Here is an 18,463-nt window from a genome sequence, read left to right on the forward strand (position 1 = left end):
CTGCTGGTGTTGAAGTATAAGTATTTTGAGTTTGGTTTTGAAACTTGTTACACTTTTTAGGTTCCTGAGAGGGGGGGGGAATAATGTTCCAGCACTTGGTTGCGACATATTCATATTCATATTCATATTCATTTTATTTATAATATTAATAATATTACATGTCAATTGTGTACATAAAATAATTTACAATTTATTAAATTTAAATAAAGGTATTAAAAATAAATTTGATTAACTATTCGTTAATTTATAATTTAACATTTAAAAACTCTTCAAAACTATAAAATGTGTGCTCGAGAAGCCAACTTTTAAGTCTTCTTTTAAAACAACCTACAGAAGGAGCTGAGGTTATAGATACTGGCAGCTTGTTATAGACAGTTGGACACATGATGTGTGTTATCTTCCCAGATCTCGCAAGTCGTCGCTTAACCGGCAGAATCCTGTTTGGGTATCGGAGCGGACGGGCTGAGTCTGCGCGTTTTTTATAAGTGTGTAGATTAATGTGGGCATAAATAGCAATCTGTTGTATTAGTATTGACGGCATAGTCAGTATGCCCAGTTCTTTGAAGAAGGGCCTCACTGAAGTATCCTGAGACACCTGCATCACCGCGCGCACAGCTCTTTTTTGGAGTCGGAAAGCGCGTTGCCAGTCCGCTGCGCGCCCCCACATCTCTGTGCCATACTGCAACTGTGAGTGAATGGTTGCGAAATAGCAGGTTCGCACTACGTGCCGCGGCACGACTCGAGCCAGGCGGCGAAGCGCGAAACAAGCACCACCGAGTTTCCCGCAAAGTTTATCAATGTGCGGGGCCCACGATAGTTTTCGGTCGATTTCGAAGCCCACAAACGTGATGATATCTACCTGCTGCATGCATACGCCACCAGACTGAACCTTAAGGGACCTCGGTGTGCGGCCTCCAACGTGGAAGTGAATAAAATGCGTTTTGGTCAAATTAAGCGCGAGGCCGTTCAGACGAAACCACCGTGATAACTGGTCTGCTGCGTCATTAAGCCGGGTCTGCAGGCTATTCTCGTCTGGTGCCGTTACAATACCCGCCACATCATCAGCGTACATTAAGATCTCGGCCGCCGTTATTGCTTCGGGGAGATCATTAATTATCAGGGAAAACAGTATGTTTGAGATCGACGATCCCTGGGCCACACCCATAGTTGTAGTCAGCGGGTCCGACCTGGATAACCCTCCATCTCCCACGACTACCTGCGATCGACCGCGCAGACCGTCAGTGAGGAGGCTAAGAGCATTTCCACGTACGCCGTAATGTTTCAGCTTAGCCGCATACCTAAAGCTCCCACGGAAAGCCGCCGACGCATGACGAGGTGTCATCAATTGTACACTGCAATTACGAGCCCCAAGTGACCTGCGAGTGGACATCCATGACAACTTCTCGAAGAGATATGATGGGGATTTGTATTTTACTACGCCAAAAAGGAGACCTGCCAGATGAAGCTTGCGTCGGTGCAGCATTTTAAGAATATTGTGTTTATTTAAATATGGAGTAACATGGGCTCGTGGCGGGATATTGAAGCAGTACCGAGCACAAGCATTTTGCACCCTCTGTATGAGTCGTTTTGTTTTTGATAGGAGACGTGGGCCATACACCAAATCCATGTAGTTTAGTTTGGACAGAACAAGTGTTTCAATTAATTGAATGCGCAAGGTTTCATTAATAAATGGTCGTATATTATAGAGTAGTTTAAGTCTATAGAAACAGTTACTAACAGTTTGAGCAACATGCTTCCCAAATCTTAGTTGGCTGTCCATGATTAAGCCTAGATTTCGAGCCTCATATACTCTTTCTATTGGTTCACCGGATAACATTACATCCCTAGTGGGTCTGATATTGTTTAACTGGGTTTTGGTGCCAAAGATAAGGTATTTTGTTTTAGATGGGTTTAGCATTAAATTATTGTCGAATGCCCAAGACGCTATATTTGCAAGGTCCATATTTAGTTTTTCTATAGCACTATCAATTTCTGATGGTTTACAAGCAATATATATCTGAATATCATCTGCATAAATATGATATTTGCAGTGTGTAATGCGAGTTCTGATGTCTGCTGTATATAAAATAAACAGGATTGGGCCGAGTATCGATCCCTGAGGTACGCCTTGTGAGAGGGCCTTGTTTGCTGAGATTTTAGTTATTCCATCATTTGAGCACAGTTTTACATACTGGTGCCGCTCAGTGAGATAACTGTGAAACCAGCGCAGTGCACTGGTATCGAAACCATAATAGCTTAGCTTTGACAGTAATAGGTCTATATGGATACAGTCAAATGCCCTAGAGAAATCAAGCAGTACAAGCAGTGTACACATGCCTCTATCCTGTGCGCAGAGTATGTTATCTGTGACATCAAGCAGGGCTGTCACTGTACTGCGTCCCTTCCTGAAACCTGATTGTACATCGGGCAAGATACCGTTGCTCTCAATGTAGTCATTTAATTGTGTGCATACAATCTTTTCTAGAATCTTAGACATACACGGTAATATGCTGATGGGCCTCAGGTCCTTTAATTCGGAAGGGTTAGAGATTTTAGGCAGTGGGCGCACAATGGCGGTTTTCCAGATGTCGGGAAAAGTAGAGGTTAGAATGGAAGTATTTACCACATCAGTTATTAAATCTATAGTATATGGAAATGTCATAATAAGCATTTTTAAATTAATTAGATCATGCCCTTCCGCATTCGATTTGAGTTTTGAAACAATTTTTAGCAATTTATCGGGGCTAACTGGCTCAATATGAAACATAGACTTGTCGTACCTGTGGAACTCGAAGTAAGTCAGCTGAGAAATTGATACTTGTGATACAATAGGTAAGTCTAAAAAATGATTATTTATAATATTAGGGTCGCTGAGAGTAGCTGGCAAATCTATATTATTTTGAGGCAGAATAGTAGTTTTTAGATTTTTCCAAAGGGATTTCGGCTCCTTAATTTTGTTATTTATATTGTATTTAAAAAAAGCCGACTTTTCATTATATATAGCTACATTTACAATTGACTTTAGGTCCTTATAATACAGTCTTTTATTCTCAGAACCGGTTTTATGATACTCTGCGGCAGCCTGGTCACGCATACGCATCATTAGTTTTACTGTATCAGTGATCCAAGGATATGACGGGCCCTTTATTGTAGATATTTTCATGGATGCATGCAAGTCAAATACATAAACTATTTGCCTGCTTAATGCTTCTACCTTTTCATTAACATTCGGCAATACAGACATCAGATCCCACCTCACACTACGCAAATCGGTATCAATAAGTGAGAGATTAATGTTATTAATGGGCCTGTGCAGTATAGTGTACGGCTTAGGTTTGTCCCGTTTAAATGCGAATTCGCACATAATAATGCAATGCCCAAAGAGCGACCCTACAAGCTCAGTATTAATTTTTTTGGCATTTAAATCGGTGCTAACCACGTCAATTAATGTCTGGCTGGTATTAGTGAAGTGTGTTGGCTCTGTTATTATTTGTGCTAAATTAAAACTAGATAAAAAATTGTTTAACTTTGATGTTTTGATGTCATTGGTATTAAATAAGTTAATATTAAAGTCACCCATAAGTATTAAGTGGTCATAACTAATTGAGCTAATCGTGTCAGAAATGGCGTCTAAGAATAGGTCAACATCTTGCCAAGGTGGGCGATACGCTGTACCGATTACGATTTTTTTGCCTTGAACTGTTATATATAACCACATTTGTTCCACCGTTTTGTGTTTGGGGTCTACAGGGTGTGGCAAATTGCGGGCAGTGAAATTACGTTTAACGTAGAACCCGACCCCCCCACCACGTGAGCGCGAACCCTGTGGTCGCGGAGTGTGGCGAAGCCTGCACCCCGAGAGCACAGGAGCCCGGCATTCATCCCCCCCTCTCAGCCACGTCTCATTAACAGCTAACACGTCCATGTCTAATCGAGTGCAGGTTGCTATAAAATTATCATGGTTTGTACCTAGTGAGCCTGCGTTGTACAAACCGATTCGTAGTTGATTTCTAGACACTTTTATAGCGCTTAAAGATAAGCGGGCAGCTAGCTAGACAGAACCGGTTTTGCAGTACAAGTATTGCAACCAAGCGCGGGGACCGTAAGCGATGTGGATTTGAGGTTATTTGTGTAAAAGTGAATCTCAGCGTGCGGTTGTATAAAATGAGTAAAGTGTCGTGTAAATATAATATAAAGTACAAGTATAATTATAAATATGTAGTAAACAAAGTGCAAAAATGAGTTCATGTTAAAATAGCCAGTGTAAGGTGTGTATGTGTTGTATCCACGTAGTGCACGTTTTTTGAACAAGTGAAAAAATACCAGCGGCCACAGTGGCAATGACAGACAGACGTGAGTGACGTTAGACAAATATGTTACGAAGCCAAAGTTACGAACAAACCTATCATCGACCAAAAACACGCTCCAGGTCTACTTCAGTGCGTATGCGGTATCGGGGCGAACTCGTCCCAGCCTGTTGCCGTACGAAGATTTTACCGTCGCGGGTCCAGACATACCGCCAGGAGAACTGCTGCTTCAGCTCCCGCGCCTTGTATAGGAGTCGTCGGTTGTGGGGCGTCAACCGCTCGTTGACATAAAATCTGCACGTTCGCCCAGGGATGCCAGTGCCTTCCGTGGTGACACCGCGGCGCACCCGCGCAGCCTGGAGCAGGCGGTCCCTGACGGCGCGGCGCGCCAGGCGCACGACGAGGGGCCGCGGTCGCGCTGCCGGCCCGTGGACACCCTCCTCAAGCTGAGGCGCGTGCCCCACACGCGTAGCGTCGACGATGTCGTGCTCGGTGAGTTCAACCCCTAACTTTTGGCCCAGGGTTGTCACCAAATGCATCGCATTTTCGCCCTGACTCTCTGGCACACTTGATATTTCGATGTCATTTAGTAACAACGCCTGCTCGCGGTCGTTGAGCTCTAACCTAAGCTGCGATACAGTTTCGGCGAGAGATGTGTTGGCGCCGCTATCATTCGACCGCGGCCTGCTCTCCAGCGACTCAACACGGGCACAAAGCTCGTCGATGCGCCCATCGCAGCCATCGATCCTAGCTGTCAGGCTCGTCAGGGTCGCGCGAAGAGCGTGTATCTGCTGGCTCATCGCGCGTAACTCCTCGCGGAAGAGCCGGAGCTCGGTGATCAGTAGCTGCGTGTCGGTGACGCGGGTCGAGTCCATCCCGTTGTCGCGCGGGGTGGTGTTGTGAAAGTTGCCGTCAGTGTACGACACCTCCATGACGGAACTGTTGCCCTCGTCCTCCACGGGGCTCATGACGACCTGAGTCCGCGCACCCCTGCACATATTGACATTAGCGTGTCCGTGTGTCGTATTACCAACGCGTACGGGCGTGTTTGAGTTGTCCGTCTTGGGCTCCGCACTTCTGCACTCCACACACTTCCAAGAGTATTTCTGGTCCGGTCCCATGCCGTTAAATAAGTCTTCCGAGACATTCGCACAAATAAGGTCGTACAGTTTTTGGCAGTTGCGGCATTTCAAACATCTCCCGTCGGTTATTGTAGTGAAACATCCTCCACAGCTTGCCATTGTAATTTCGAACTGCACGCCCTTTGAATAAAGTTCAATTTCCAGTGAGTATCACTGACTGAATAATAAGAATAGGCTGACCCCCTCCTTCTCCCATTCCCCTATATTACCATATATTACATAAGAATCTAAAGGAAAAATTGAGTACCTACACGTTTGGTTTGTATAAGAGCTTATTTAAAAAAAATTTTTTTTTTTAATGTGATATATGTACCTGTACAAAGGTACTTGAGCTCGTTTAAGCTAACTCTGCACCGTGTTTGATAGCATAGTGTGGAAGTATTATTATTATGTATTTTAAACGTCATAATTTCATATAAATTAAATAAAAAGTCGCATCTTTGTGATCTTACGTAAGAACTATGAAAACCCCCTCCCTCCCCCATGTAAGAAAAAATAAGATATGTTCGACCCCCCTCCACCCCAAAATCGTCTTACGTAATAAATTAAAGGCGCCAAAACTGTTTCTCGAACTGAAAATACCCTGATTTAAGTTTGCTAACACAACATGATTGATCAGTTCATCAGCGTCACAAAACCAAAATTGACCTCCGCAGTGAATAGGTATACAGCAAGATTGATTGTTCTAGTAGGTATTCACAGAAACTTAATTGCTAAATTGGGAGTCAAACCAAGCGAAGCGAGGTGGGTCTGAATCCAAAATTTTAACCCACTTTTGTATTCATCGTTGTTAATGGCGTAAGCGCCATCGACATTATTGAAATTGAAAACACCACATAGGTATCGTTGTCTGAGTACCCACAACACAAGCCTCCTTGAGATTACTTTGGGGCTTAGTCAATTTGTATGTCCAATATTTATTTATTTTTTTACTATAGCTGGTCAAGCAAATCTTGTCAGTAAAAAAAGGCGCGAAATTCAAATTTTCTATGGGACGATATCCCTTCGCGCTTACATTTTTCAAATTTGCCGCCTTTTTCTACTGACAAGATCTGCTTGACCAGCTATAGTAACGCCATCTGTTAGAGAAGTAGATAATTCATTATTTTGCCAACAGATGGCGCTAGTAGTAATACAAAGTGTTATTACTTTATTTTATTTTTTTAGGTTTATAAAATTATATTTAATTACACAAACGGGTCTACCGCGATATAATTTCATTGTTTTTACCTTTAATTCCGACGTTTCAGCTGAGTTGCTGCGTAGCAGCTGTTAAAAATCGCCATGTAAACAAATCCGCAATAGCTGAGCACTTGCTGACAACAGGAACGAATCACTGGATTGAGCTACATAAACCCAAAGTCCTCTCCAACGAGCGACACTATTATCCGCGGATCGTGAGAGAGGCGATTGAAATTAAAAAACACCCTAAAAATTTCAATCGTGAGGACGGGTACAAATTATCGTCTACTTGGGGACCAGTGATTCAAATGTTGAAACCAGCGGATATATCTTCGGACCAGTGTACGGATACTGTGAGTGTTGCGTGTCGTGCCGTGGACAATAAACATTAAACTTTAACGGGTAGCTGCAATTTCTTTGTCTACCCCGAACATTTTTATAAACTAATTTCGGGTAGTTTAGTGGTGTTTTATTAATATCTCCGTTGACATTTGTTGGGACGTCAGTCTTTCCGTGACCACAGCTGGTGCAACTCAGCTGAAACGTCGGAATTAAAGGTAAAAACAATGAAATTATATCGCGGTAGACCCGTTTGTGTAATTAAATATGTGTACAAAACGCGAGAGTTTAAAGTGTTATAAAATTATATTTTTATGTTTGATAACACATCTAGACATGAATTTACATTACTATGTCAAATTTCAAACCTAACAGTGCAGTAGTTTTTCCGTAAAGTGTACCACAAGAATGCATAGTTCGTCGAATAGTGATAGGGCTCGCTTCGCTCGCCCTAATTAATAATGTCTATACTGAGTGAGGTTCGCAAACTATTATTTAAGCTCGTAAATAATTACGACAATGTGCGAAGTCGACGTGTAGCGTTGTATAACGAAAAACTGCAATGTTTACAACTCCTAAACAAATGTAAACAAATTAGAAGCTTGGTGCTCTATAAATATTTTGATACTGAGCATTTAGCATATTTGGCATAGTACTTACTTATGTATTTTTTTTTTGCTAATGGATTCATATTACGGTATTATCGAGCTAGGTCTTATTTACACTACATTTAATTTTTCGCCTTGTTACAATGGTATATGGTGAGAAAGTGTTATTACGTATGTGTTTATCGTTGACTGTATTTTACATAGTGGTAGAAATGATGTGAGCTGACTTTGAGTGCACGTCAACGTATATTTAACTTACTTATATCCTTAGTACCTTACGTGTACACAGAAAATCAACAATATTTTCTAGTATCAAAACTATAATTCCTACTACACAAAGTGTGACCAGCCCAAGATTTTTTGAATTTCCCGCCAAACATTTGGGTAAAATTTCAGTAGCCAGACTCTAGGTGCTCAACTGTTCCAATATAATTTGTCAAATGTAATGTGCTATTATTGTTGTTGTTAAAATAATTGTTGCTTTTATAAGTACTTATTGTTATTGTTTTTAGTCTAAGTTTCGTGACGCATTGGTTTAACTGTAATGTCATGTAAACATTTTTATCAATAAAATAAAATAAAATAAAATAAAATATAGTCTGGCTTTTTGAATTTTTCGTTATCAAAGTTCCTATTAAAACTGAGATTTTGTCAATCTAAAACTAGTGGCTCTGTGAGCTGTAGACCTCGCGAGCAGAGCTTGAAATAACATGGTGCTAAGAGCTTTAAATACACCGTGTTTTTTTTTGATTTCCGTTAATTTCAAGGGTGCATTCCTGAGCTTAAATCAAGTAACTTTCTCAAAGACACCGATGATCTAATTAAGTCCATTTCGGAGATAATCCATAATTTATTTTTTTACTATAAGGCCTCTACAAGCGTGTACACTTGCCTTAGGGCCGGCTTACATATTGATTAGTGTTTAGAATGAGTTCATACATTTGCTACTAAACTTAAGTACAATCTCGGTCGATTGATGTACGAAATGACATTGATATGTCACAGATTTCAATTGTTTGGTTGAGTTAAATGTAATGCCCGTGTTACAACAACGCTATATGCTACATTTAATTACTTTTTAAACAAAAAAAAAAACAAAAAAAAAAACAAACAAAATTTTTTTTTTTGAAAATTAACTATGCCATTTAGTTCTTATAAACGTACTTAACTATACCCCGAAGTTAACGGAATTCAATAAAAACACGGTGTATAGTAAATTAAAGAAAAACAATACGAAATTTATGTGTAACAAAATACAAAAAGTTATAATATCCCAGCATACAATTACTGGGGATCGAACCCAGACCAAACCCAGACCCTCTGTGCAAACAGAAAAAGCGAACGTTTACAAACTGAGCCAAATAGTTCTTAGATGGGTTGACGAAATTTAGCTACTCCTTCTCAAATTAAAATTAGTTAAAATTAAATATCTAAATACCGCCTAAACCAGCGATAATTTTTTTCTGCATTTTTTGCTATTAACTCTGTAAACATGTTTCAAAAAGAAAAAAGTCTTATGATATCGATACGACTATTTGTTTAGGCGCCAGGTATCACGACTCCGCCATTTTTAAAAATTTCCAAAAACCGGATTGACAAAAAAATTTTATTTAGTCATAAAATTCGGTCACAAAATTTCACGAGAATCGGTTAAGAATTGCGACCTGTAGAGGAGAACATCCGGACATACGAAAGCAAAATGCCCGAGTCAAAACGTAGACCTTCGCTTCGCTTCGGTCAATAAACTTACAAAACATTGTTGTCTAAGCTCTTATTAGATCACTTCGGTCTTGCAAATCGGTTATTTATGATTCTTAGGTACAGTACAACCATTGATGTAATAGTAAGTATATATGACAGCCTGTAAGGTATGAGCCTCAGTTGCCTGATGATTACTTCTGATTTCTTCAATAAATGTATTTCAGGTGGAGCATGCATACGTAGACGCGATAACCCGAGGCGATCTCTCCTCGCTCCGCTGGATTGAAAGCGACCTGCGGCACGCAGCGTATACGCCGCGGGGTCCGCACACAGACTTGTGCACTGTTTACTACGCGTCACTCAACTTCAGAGATGTTATGAACGCTACTGGCAAGCTGTCGGCCATGGCGACCATCGGGACGGTGGCTAAAATGGTACTTTTATTTATTTTCAATTTTTTTGAAAATTGCGACAAGTGACAATTTCGTAAAAAAAATATTATTTTGTATTGTGAAGGGACAGGTGATTTTAATGCACGTAACATAAGGCACAAAAAAGTCTCAATGCTTCGCGTCATTCTAGGGCTAAAAATAAGAAGGGGGGTTCAGTGAGACACGTTTACAGTTCTCAATCACACCTCTGTATAAATGTGCATATCACCTAAAACTGCAACATGGAGAATAAGTATAAGAAAACTTGCCGTCACCATACAAGGGCGCTCCCGTAGTTTAGCATGGGTGGCCGCTTATTTCAGTTGTAAAATTAAATCTATGGATATACGTGACCACACTTTCTTACTAACCACTTCATGATACAGTGTCTGTGTACGTACACGACAAGTCCTTCTGATAGCGATGAGGCTCCGCTCTGGACACGTTGCTTCTAATAAATTTAAGCTCTTGATGGGGAAAGCTGATAACCCTAAATGTGCTGACTGTGAAGTCGTAGAGGACGTTTATTACATTTTTATGGAATGTGTACGAGGTGAGCCTCTTTGTTCAACGTTTAACACTGGATTATGTACTGTCGTGGTGGCTAATCCTGAGTCACAACAAGCAAAATTACTTATAAATCGTATATTAACTTAAGTACCTACATATAACAATAATTATCATATACTTAAGATAGTATATATATTTTCGCGAACGTATGGAGCGCCACAATCACTCAGTCACTAAGCTCCTAAAATTATTTATGAATAAAAACGGTGCCTGTGTGTCGATATGACTGTCCCAACTTAATTAAATTTTCAGGAAAGCTCTGTCCTTGGTTTGGAGTTCAGTGGCCTCTCTTCCACTGGCAAGCGCGTGACGGGCATAGTTACTCGCGGTCTGGCGACGTCAGTAATGGCCGACACAAGCTTCATGTGGGAAGTGCCGAAACACTGGTCCTTGGAAGAAGCGGCGACCGTGCCTATAGCTTACGCGACGGCGTATTATGCGCTGGTCGTGCGTGGATACATGCGAAGGGGTGAAGCAGTGTTAATACACGCCGGTGCAGGCGGTGTAGGGCAAGCGGCTATCACTGTAGCACTTAACGCTGGATGCACTGTCTTTACAACCGTGGGCTCTCCAGCAAAGCGCGTCTTTCTACGTGAACGCTTTCCGCAACTCCTAAACGGTAATATCGGTAACTCACGTGACTGCTCTTTTGAACAACTAGTGATGCGCCAAACGCACGGCCGCGGTGTTGATCTTGTACTCAACTCGCTGGCTGGCGACCAGCTTCAAGCCTCTCTCCGCTGTCTTGGAGAGCGAGGACGCTTCCTTGAAATTGGAAAAGTCGATCTGATCGCCAACTCACCCCTTGGCCTAAGCTTACTGCTTAAAAACACTTCGGTACAAGGCATCTTGCTAGATGCGTTGTTCACTATGCCAGCTGATGACCCTGAGAAAGCGGAAGTGGTGCGATGCGTGGCCGAGGGAATCGCAGCTGGCGTTGTGCGTCCGCTTCCCGTCACTGTTTATGGAGAAAACCAAATCGAGCAGGCTTTCCGGTAAGATCTTTAAAGCTACTAGTATACTGGATGTCGCGTTCAGTATGGATGAAATTAATACTTTGACAAAGGACTTTAAGAGCTACCATAATATATTGGACCCCTGTCTATGTTCTATGAAAATGAATGCCGAATGGTTTCGGTATAATCATACATACCCATGAAAACAAATTACAGTCAAATCAAGTTTAATGTGTAATAGATTCTGGTTCTGGTGGATTCTGGGATTTTATTATGAGCATATTCGACAAAGTTCACGGAGAACGCAAAATCGAATATTTTTCTTATACCGTTAATTTTCACTGAACATAGAGGTCAAATCAGTAGCTCTTCTCCGACTGTGTTTTGTGGCCAGGACGTTAAGGTACATTATCCTTCGTTGAACCATACTGAAAGCTACACCGTGTATATTATATTTCCTATGTCACCCCCTATTGTTGACCTGTATCTAACGGGTACGTTTTGTCGCTCAGGTACATGGCTACAGGCAAGCACATCGGTAAAGTGCTGATTCGCGTGCGTGATGAAGAAGCGAATATTGGACAGCCGGTGCGCCTGATGATGCCCGCCTTGCCGCGGACCTACATGCATCCTGGAAAGAGCTACGTTCTCGTCGGTCAGTGCAAATACCTACTGCTGATACAGGAATTTATAGTTTTCATTAAGGTTCTCATTTATCGGGATTTCATTTGATGTTTGTTCCCTTTGTCAATAAGTCAGGATCTGATGCCATCATCCAGATGGGTTCCTTTAGAAATCGAGGGAACTTTGTCCGAAGTGGCACAGGAATCAAATTCGCCATATACCTATTGGTTATAGCAAGAATATTGCGGTTCGTGGCCGTCTCTCTAAGCTAACTCTGCATCGAATTTGGAGCGACGAAATGGTAGAGCCCTGTAAACGTCATATTTTATATTTTTTTGTCACAGAAAAGTGCTTGCACTGGCTTAAAACAGACTAGTAGCATTAAGGCGGTTTTTTTGTAAAAGGTCGTCCAAATGTTAATGTCGCATCTTCAGATCATAGGTAATTCTTATTCTTATGCATTTTTGTGTAACACGTAAGAATAGCATGTATTTTTGTGAAAATAAGTTAACTCTATATCAATATACTTAGCAATTTACCTCTAGTTTTAGGTCAACCTAAATGTATTGTCCTAAGAGTATTAGAAACATATAAAAAAAATTACAAGTGCGAAATGTCACGGACCGTGTAGTGTGACTTCCCCAGATTTTGTGATATTTGATTTTTTAATGAAAAAATATGAAGTGATTTTGCAATAATTTATATCCAATATAACACACTAATCCTTGTTCTACAACACTGTTTAAAAATTGTATGGATTTATAACGATTTTATATAATTTTAAACAACATACATTTTGTGATTAGTTTTCGCGTCACCACCGCGCGTGGTAATATAAACATGCGGTACTTGGTAGAAAATTATCTTTACTACTGGCAGCCTTATTAAAGTTTTTTTTAGAACAGTAACACTGTGTTGTTGTCAGGTTTACAAATGGCTGAAGGGAGAAGTTTTGTCGAAAATTATTTATTTGTGTTCATTTGAAAAAACGGTCAACCATAACGCGTCACCGCCGTGTTAGTGTTTTAAAAGTAAGTTGCGGTTTCACGTTATTGTTTGTAACATAAGATATATACCTCATACATTGCAGATTAAGCTAATTATTTAACATTTGCAAAATCAAAGGAAATGTTTATGTAATATCGAACATGTTCCAAATTATCACGACCGTGGCCTCAAAAATCTGTCACCTCCACGGACTTTTGAGTCCACGTTCGTGACATATGAACACTGTGGTCGTGTCATTCTTAATTCGTTTGATTAATTTAGAGGCACATGCACTTTTCAGAAATGCATTTTTATTAGCTACAGATCTTTTGCTATTATTGCCCGACTGCCAAAGCAAAAAAAATATTTTTCGCTAGTATGTATGTATGATGTGTCTACAGCCTTTATAGTTTGACGGATTTCAACGTCTGAGGTGTCAGTCGGTTTGTCATAGTCATAGCAGTGACTTAGGCTATGTTAAAATAACTATATAAATCAAAATAGCCGAGTTGGCCACCAATACGCCGAAATGTCACGACTGAGGGACACTTTCTCACAACCGTGTTTATGTACTCATTTTATTTACCTTTCCTGAGGGTATTAAGCTTGACCATATGAATCAAAAAATTGCTTTTTGTATGTAGTTTTGATATATGTAATAATATGTGAAAAATAAAAACGTTTATGAAAAAAGAAATTTTTTGGACACAATTTAAGAATCACCCATTATCATCATATTATGTTCTGCAGGTGGTCTCGGCGGCTTCGGTTTGGAGCTGGGCGAGTGGCTGGTCCGCCGTGGTGCACGCACACTGGTTTTCAATTCGCGCAGCGGCGTACGCACCGGTTATCAGGCTTTAAGTATCCGCAGGTAAGCTGTACAACTAAACTATTTTGAATAATAGGTACCTACGCTTACGGAAGCGAGGTCAAGACTTGCTATGAGTTGTTCCTAATGCAATGTTTGTCAGTCAAGATGGCAATCATTTGTCGTTTAAAGTAAAAATGACTGTTTCGATATGATGTGGATTTTGAAATCAAAAAAAATCCTAACATTATTAAGCGTTAAAGAAAACTATTGAAACGGATTATATCGCGTATATTGAATTCATACTACATCCCGACGTTTCGAACCCTTTACAGCGTTCGTGGTCAACGGGTGACTGAGGAAAAACTACAATGTGCAAAAACTACCTACTTACAAAATAATGAACCATCATAATCTATAAATTTTAAGGCCAGTTATACATGTAAAATTGGTTCATAAGGCTAGTTCTACATTACAACTATTTTCAAGTAAAGATAAATATACGCGTAAACCACCCGCACACAGTGCGTAACGTCGGGATGTAGTTTCAATAGTTTTATTTCAGGAGTAACTATCGCGGTAACCGAAGACAATATTATTATTAAGCGTTTTCAATGAACAGTTGTTCCTTGGGTAAACCGTTTGATATCTGATCTTGTATGTTCACAGATGGTCTTCTTCGGGTGTCCGCATATTAGTCTCATCAAAGGACGCCACGACGGCGGTGGGGGCGCGCGCGCTGCTGGAGGAGGCGGCGGCGCTGGCGCCTGTTGGTGGCATTTTCAACCTTGCTGCTGTGTTGAGAGATGCGTTTTTCGAGAATCAGACCCCGGAAGCCTTCCAAGCTGTCGCTAAACCAAAGATTGACGGTACGTACCGTGATAATAAAATTGTGTGTGTTTTGTGAGATCACTTTGTTGTTGAATGGGGAATATTTACTTTATATACTTGAGAAGGTCCTAAAATGTATTCGGGTGATGTAGAATCACTTCCGCGCCAAACATCGCATGTATTGGGGGGTCTTAAAGTTGGTTACTGGCTGTAGTATTTATAAATGAATTTATGTCTGTATTTTTCATGTCACTACATGATGCCACGGTATAGTAAATGTTTTATTGGTTTGTGAAAGGGCCCTTGAGGCCTACCTACATGTAGAAAAAAATTTAGAATTTTGGATAATTCCAGAATGTTGATTCTGACATGACAGGTGGAACATAGGCAGAGATGATCATTTTAGTGTATCAACCCCCAAAAAGCGAGAAAGTTTTAAATTTTATAGAGTCTGTTAGGAAAGAGAAGAGTCGTGGAATGTATATGGGGCCAATACATTCCATACTCTTCTCTTTCCGAACAGACTCTATTCTACTGTTACTGACAAAATTGGTTTGGCCGAACTATTTTTTTAAACAATAAGCAATCCGGTGAATAAACAAAAAAAATGATATCTTAACACAGGGACACGCGCATTGGACATCGCGTCGCGCGAGTTAGCACCAGAACTGGAGCATTTCGTAGTTTTCTCCTCCGTATCATGCGGTCGAGGCAACGTGGGCCAAACCAACTACGGTCTCGCAAACAGCGCCATGGAGCGTACATGTGAACAGCGAAGAGCCGACAAATTGCCTGGATTAGCAGTTCAATGGGGCGCTGTAGGAGATGTAGGGCTAGTAGCAGCGATGGCTGAAGATGCTGTTGTTGGCGGTACCTCGCCGCAGCGTGTCGCGTCGTGTCTGCAGACGCTGGATGCGCTGCTGGGGCAGCCGCACGCGGTGGTGGCGTCGATGGTGCTGGCAGAGGAACAGAGGTCGCAGGAGAAACCGGCGCTGGATCTTGCGCAGGCTGTTGCGAACGTTTTAGGTATGTAACAACACTTTTTATACTGAATTACAACTTTCATAATTTTATTTTGTTATTAACGTTTTTCGACCAAGGTGAATCTTTCCATCACTTTCTTCTACGGATTTTGCTCGTACCAATATCTATTTACTGTAAAAGTTACTTCACTTTAACAGCACACAGAAAGAGGAGATTTAACCGGACTAAACAAATGTCGGTACCTCGGTGAGCGGTCAGACCGCCCATATATTATTATAATGTCCCAAAATGTCTCGCGCAAAAATATCACTCTTGTGAATATTTCCACCCGTATGCGATAACAGAGGAACAGGCGGATCAATGTACGAAATTCTTCATGCTTAGCGTCCTTAATTTAGTAAAATGGTTTTTACCTTCGAGCAACACCGGCTTCCGACACATCGGAAGGGAGGGGCCCAAGCGATATCTCACCGTACAAATCTTTCTGCCATTTTTCGCGGGGGGAAAGGTGCACACAGTCGCACTTCTCACACACTTACATACAAAATCCAATCTGTAATGACGACACAAATACATAGAAAATGACACACGTCAAAGACAAATCTTGCAAACCTCGATCTCTTTTTGTGTACGGACGAGTGACAAGTGTCATAACACGCACACTAACACATTTTCGTTGAAGTATGTTATTGTATTCTGAGAGATGAGAAGTCGGATTTATCGCTCGACCGATCCGCAATTTGTACTGAGCGAGCAAAATCGATAAATCCAACAATTACATGAGACTAAAATATAATAATTGTGTTTGAATGTAATCAAACGTATGATATGTAAAAAAAAATATTACATGTGAAATGTAACACTTTCTTTTTGTAAATTTGATGTCCCCGACCTCTTTTTATAACAAAAAACCGAGCAAACAGGCATTTTTGTGCAGCAGTGTTCACGCGCGCGTCTGGACTCGGTCTAGTGAAAAATCCAAGTGCAACTAGTTTTATTACCCGCGCTAGATTAGATTGACGCGCTAATCTTGTACCTCGGCAGAGGGGAAATAGTGCGAATGCCGCCTCCCTTCCGTGTTGCTCGAAGGTTTTTACTCATGATGATTTACATACATACTATTTTCAGGTATCAGAGACGTTAAAAAGGTATCAGAAACGGCGACACTGGTCGAGCTAGGAATCGACTCTCTCATGGGTGCTGAAATAAAGCAGACATTGGAACGGAGCTACGATGTCGTGCTGAGTGTACAAGAAGTGCGGGATCTTACGTTTAGCAAACTGCGAAGCATGGCGGGTGGCGCGGCAACGCGTTGAAGATAGGTTAGGTTAGATTAGATGACAATTTAGAGAAATTAGGTTTTGCCAAACTTTGAAGTATGGGGGGCGGCGCGCCTACTATAAACGTTGAAGTTAGAGTAGAAATAAATAACGGTCATCTGAGCAAAAAAAAAAACCGGGCAAGTGCGAGTCGGACTCGCGCACGAAGGGTTCCGTACCATAATGCAAAAAAAAAAAAACGAAAAAAAAAGCAAAAAAAAAACGGTCACCCATCCAAGTACTGACCACTCCCGACGTTGCTTAACTTTGGTCAAAAATCACGTTTGTTGTATGGGAGCCCCATTTAAATCTTTATTTTATTCTGTTTTTAGTATTTGTTGTTATAGCGGCAACAGAAATACATCATCTGTGAAAATTTCAACTGTCTAGCTATCACGGTTCGTGAGATACAGCCTGGTGACAGACGGACGGACGGACGGACGGACGGACAGCGAAGTCTTAGTAATAGGGTCCCGTTTTACCCTTTGGGTACGGAACCCTAAAAACGTAACAGTTAACACATTCACTGCCAGCGACTAGGAGACTCCTAGCGCGAGCTACACCGTTCGAACTTAGCCGATAACATGGATTAAATCGCTGGCAGTGAGTGTTAAGGTGGGCGCAGCCATGCACACATACATACCTACATAAATAACAAATATACATAGACCCATCAGCCCTATCAAATTTAAGTTTAGCGTCGGTGACATCTGAGGTTAATAATTGTTTAGTTTGGTAATACGTAGATTTCATCTAAATTAGTTCTGCGGTTAATGATTTTCCATTCAAATTTCCACGTCCCTCTTCACTTTTATGGGGTATTTTTTGGGATAAAAACTATCCTAACATGTTATTCCCCGGTTATTGATTCCCCATATAAACTTCCACCTCCCTTTTCACACCCTTAAGGGATGATTTTTGGAATAAAAACTATGCTATATTCTTTCCTGGGACTCAAACTATCTCTATACCAATTTTTTACTAAATTGGTTTAGCGGTGTAAGCTTGAAGAATAATCTAAAAACAAAGTATTTTTTTAAATATTTTATATGTTTTTACTCAGGAAAGGTGTCAATATGTTAATTGATATCATATCATAAATGAATTCGGCATCTCCGATTTATATTTACGTAAACAATACCAAACTTGGCCTAGTAGCTTAAATGATATTATTTATATCAAGATAAAGTTGAGTGGTGAAATCTTGGTGGCTCCACTTCTTAAATCCATCCTTGGGTCTTAAGGATCAATCCTGCCAAAGGAAAACTTTTGTACACGCAACGCCGTATTTAATTGAGCTACAAGTACGAATATTTAATTTAGGTTAGATTGAATAAGGTGTGACAAACGGACCGACAGCCAGACGTACGAGTGGTTATTTATGAAGCTCCCGTTTTCTCCTTTTGAGGTAAGGAACCCTAAAAAGGGCTCCCGAAATAGCTTCACAGGCCGTAACAGGATGGTTATACTAATATACTACCTAATATACATAGGTACCTACTTATGTAACCTACTTCATACCTATGTAAATAAACATAAGTGGAGTTAAACCAAGACAGGTCTGCAACGATTTTGACAGCACACTTCACAACTTCTAGGACATTATGAAGTATAAAGTACAAATACTTTATTCTTCATAATTTCATACAAGTTTGACGTTTAAAATAACGCTTG

At 40.7% G+C, this 18,463-nt stretch overlaps 2 protein-coding genes across 2 annotated transcripts in view; one reads left to right on the forward strand and one right to left on the reverse strand.

Annotated features, from left to right (window-relative positions):
• Positions 1-16,849, forward strand: part of LOC134806623 (fatty acid synthase-like) — a 56,572-nt gene extending 39,723 nt beyond the window's left edge. The window contains exons 13-19 of the mRNA XM_063779950.1: positions 9,504-9,713; positions 10,533-11,275; positions 11,749-11,891; positions 13,598-13,718; positions 14,325-14,524; positions 15,111-15,512; positions 16,599-16,849. Of these exons, the coding sequence (XP_063636020.1) occupies positions 9,504-9,713; positions 10,533-11,275; positions 11,749-11,891; positions 13,598-13,718; positions 14,325-14,524; positions 15,111-15,512; positions 16,599-16,786 (2,007 nt within the window). The 3' untranslated portion in view covers positions 16,787-16,849. The remainder of the gene's footprint in view (positions 1-9,503; positions 9,714-10,532; positions 11,276-11,748; positions 11,892-13,597; positions 13,719-14,324; positions 14,525-15,110; positions 15,513-16,598) is intronic.
• On the reverse strand, positions 1,300-5,428 carry LOC134806706 (uncharacterized). Its single transcript, XM_063780031.1, has one exon. The coding sequence runs from the start codon at positions 5,426-5,428 to the stop codon at positions 4,406-4,408; it is 1,023 nt and encodes a 340-aa protein (XP_063636101.1). The 3' UTR covers positions 1,300-4,405.
• Positions 16,850-18,463: the final 1,614 nt, after the last annotated feature.

Source organism: Cydia splendana, chromosome 3 (assembly GCF_910591565.1).
Source record: "Cydia splendana chromosome 3, ilCydSple1.2, whole genome shotgun sequence".
NCBI classification, from domain to species: domain Eukaryota; kingdom Metazoa; phylum Arthropoda; class Insecta; order Lepidoptera; family Tortricidae; genus Cydia; species Cydia splendana.

Coding starts and splice junctions, on each gene's coding strand:
- LOC134806706 (XM_063780031.1), bottom strand. CDS start 5,428: ATGGGACCGGACCAGAAATACTCTTGGAAGTGTGTGGAGTGCAGAAGT.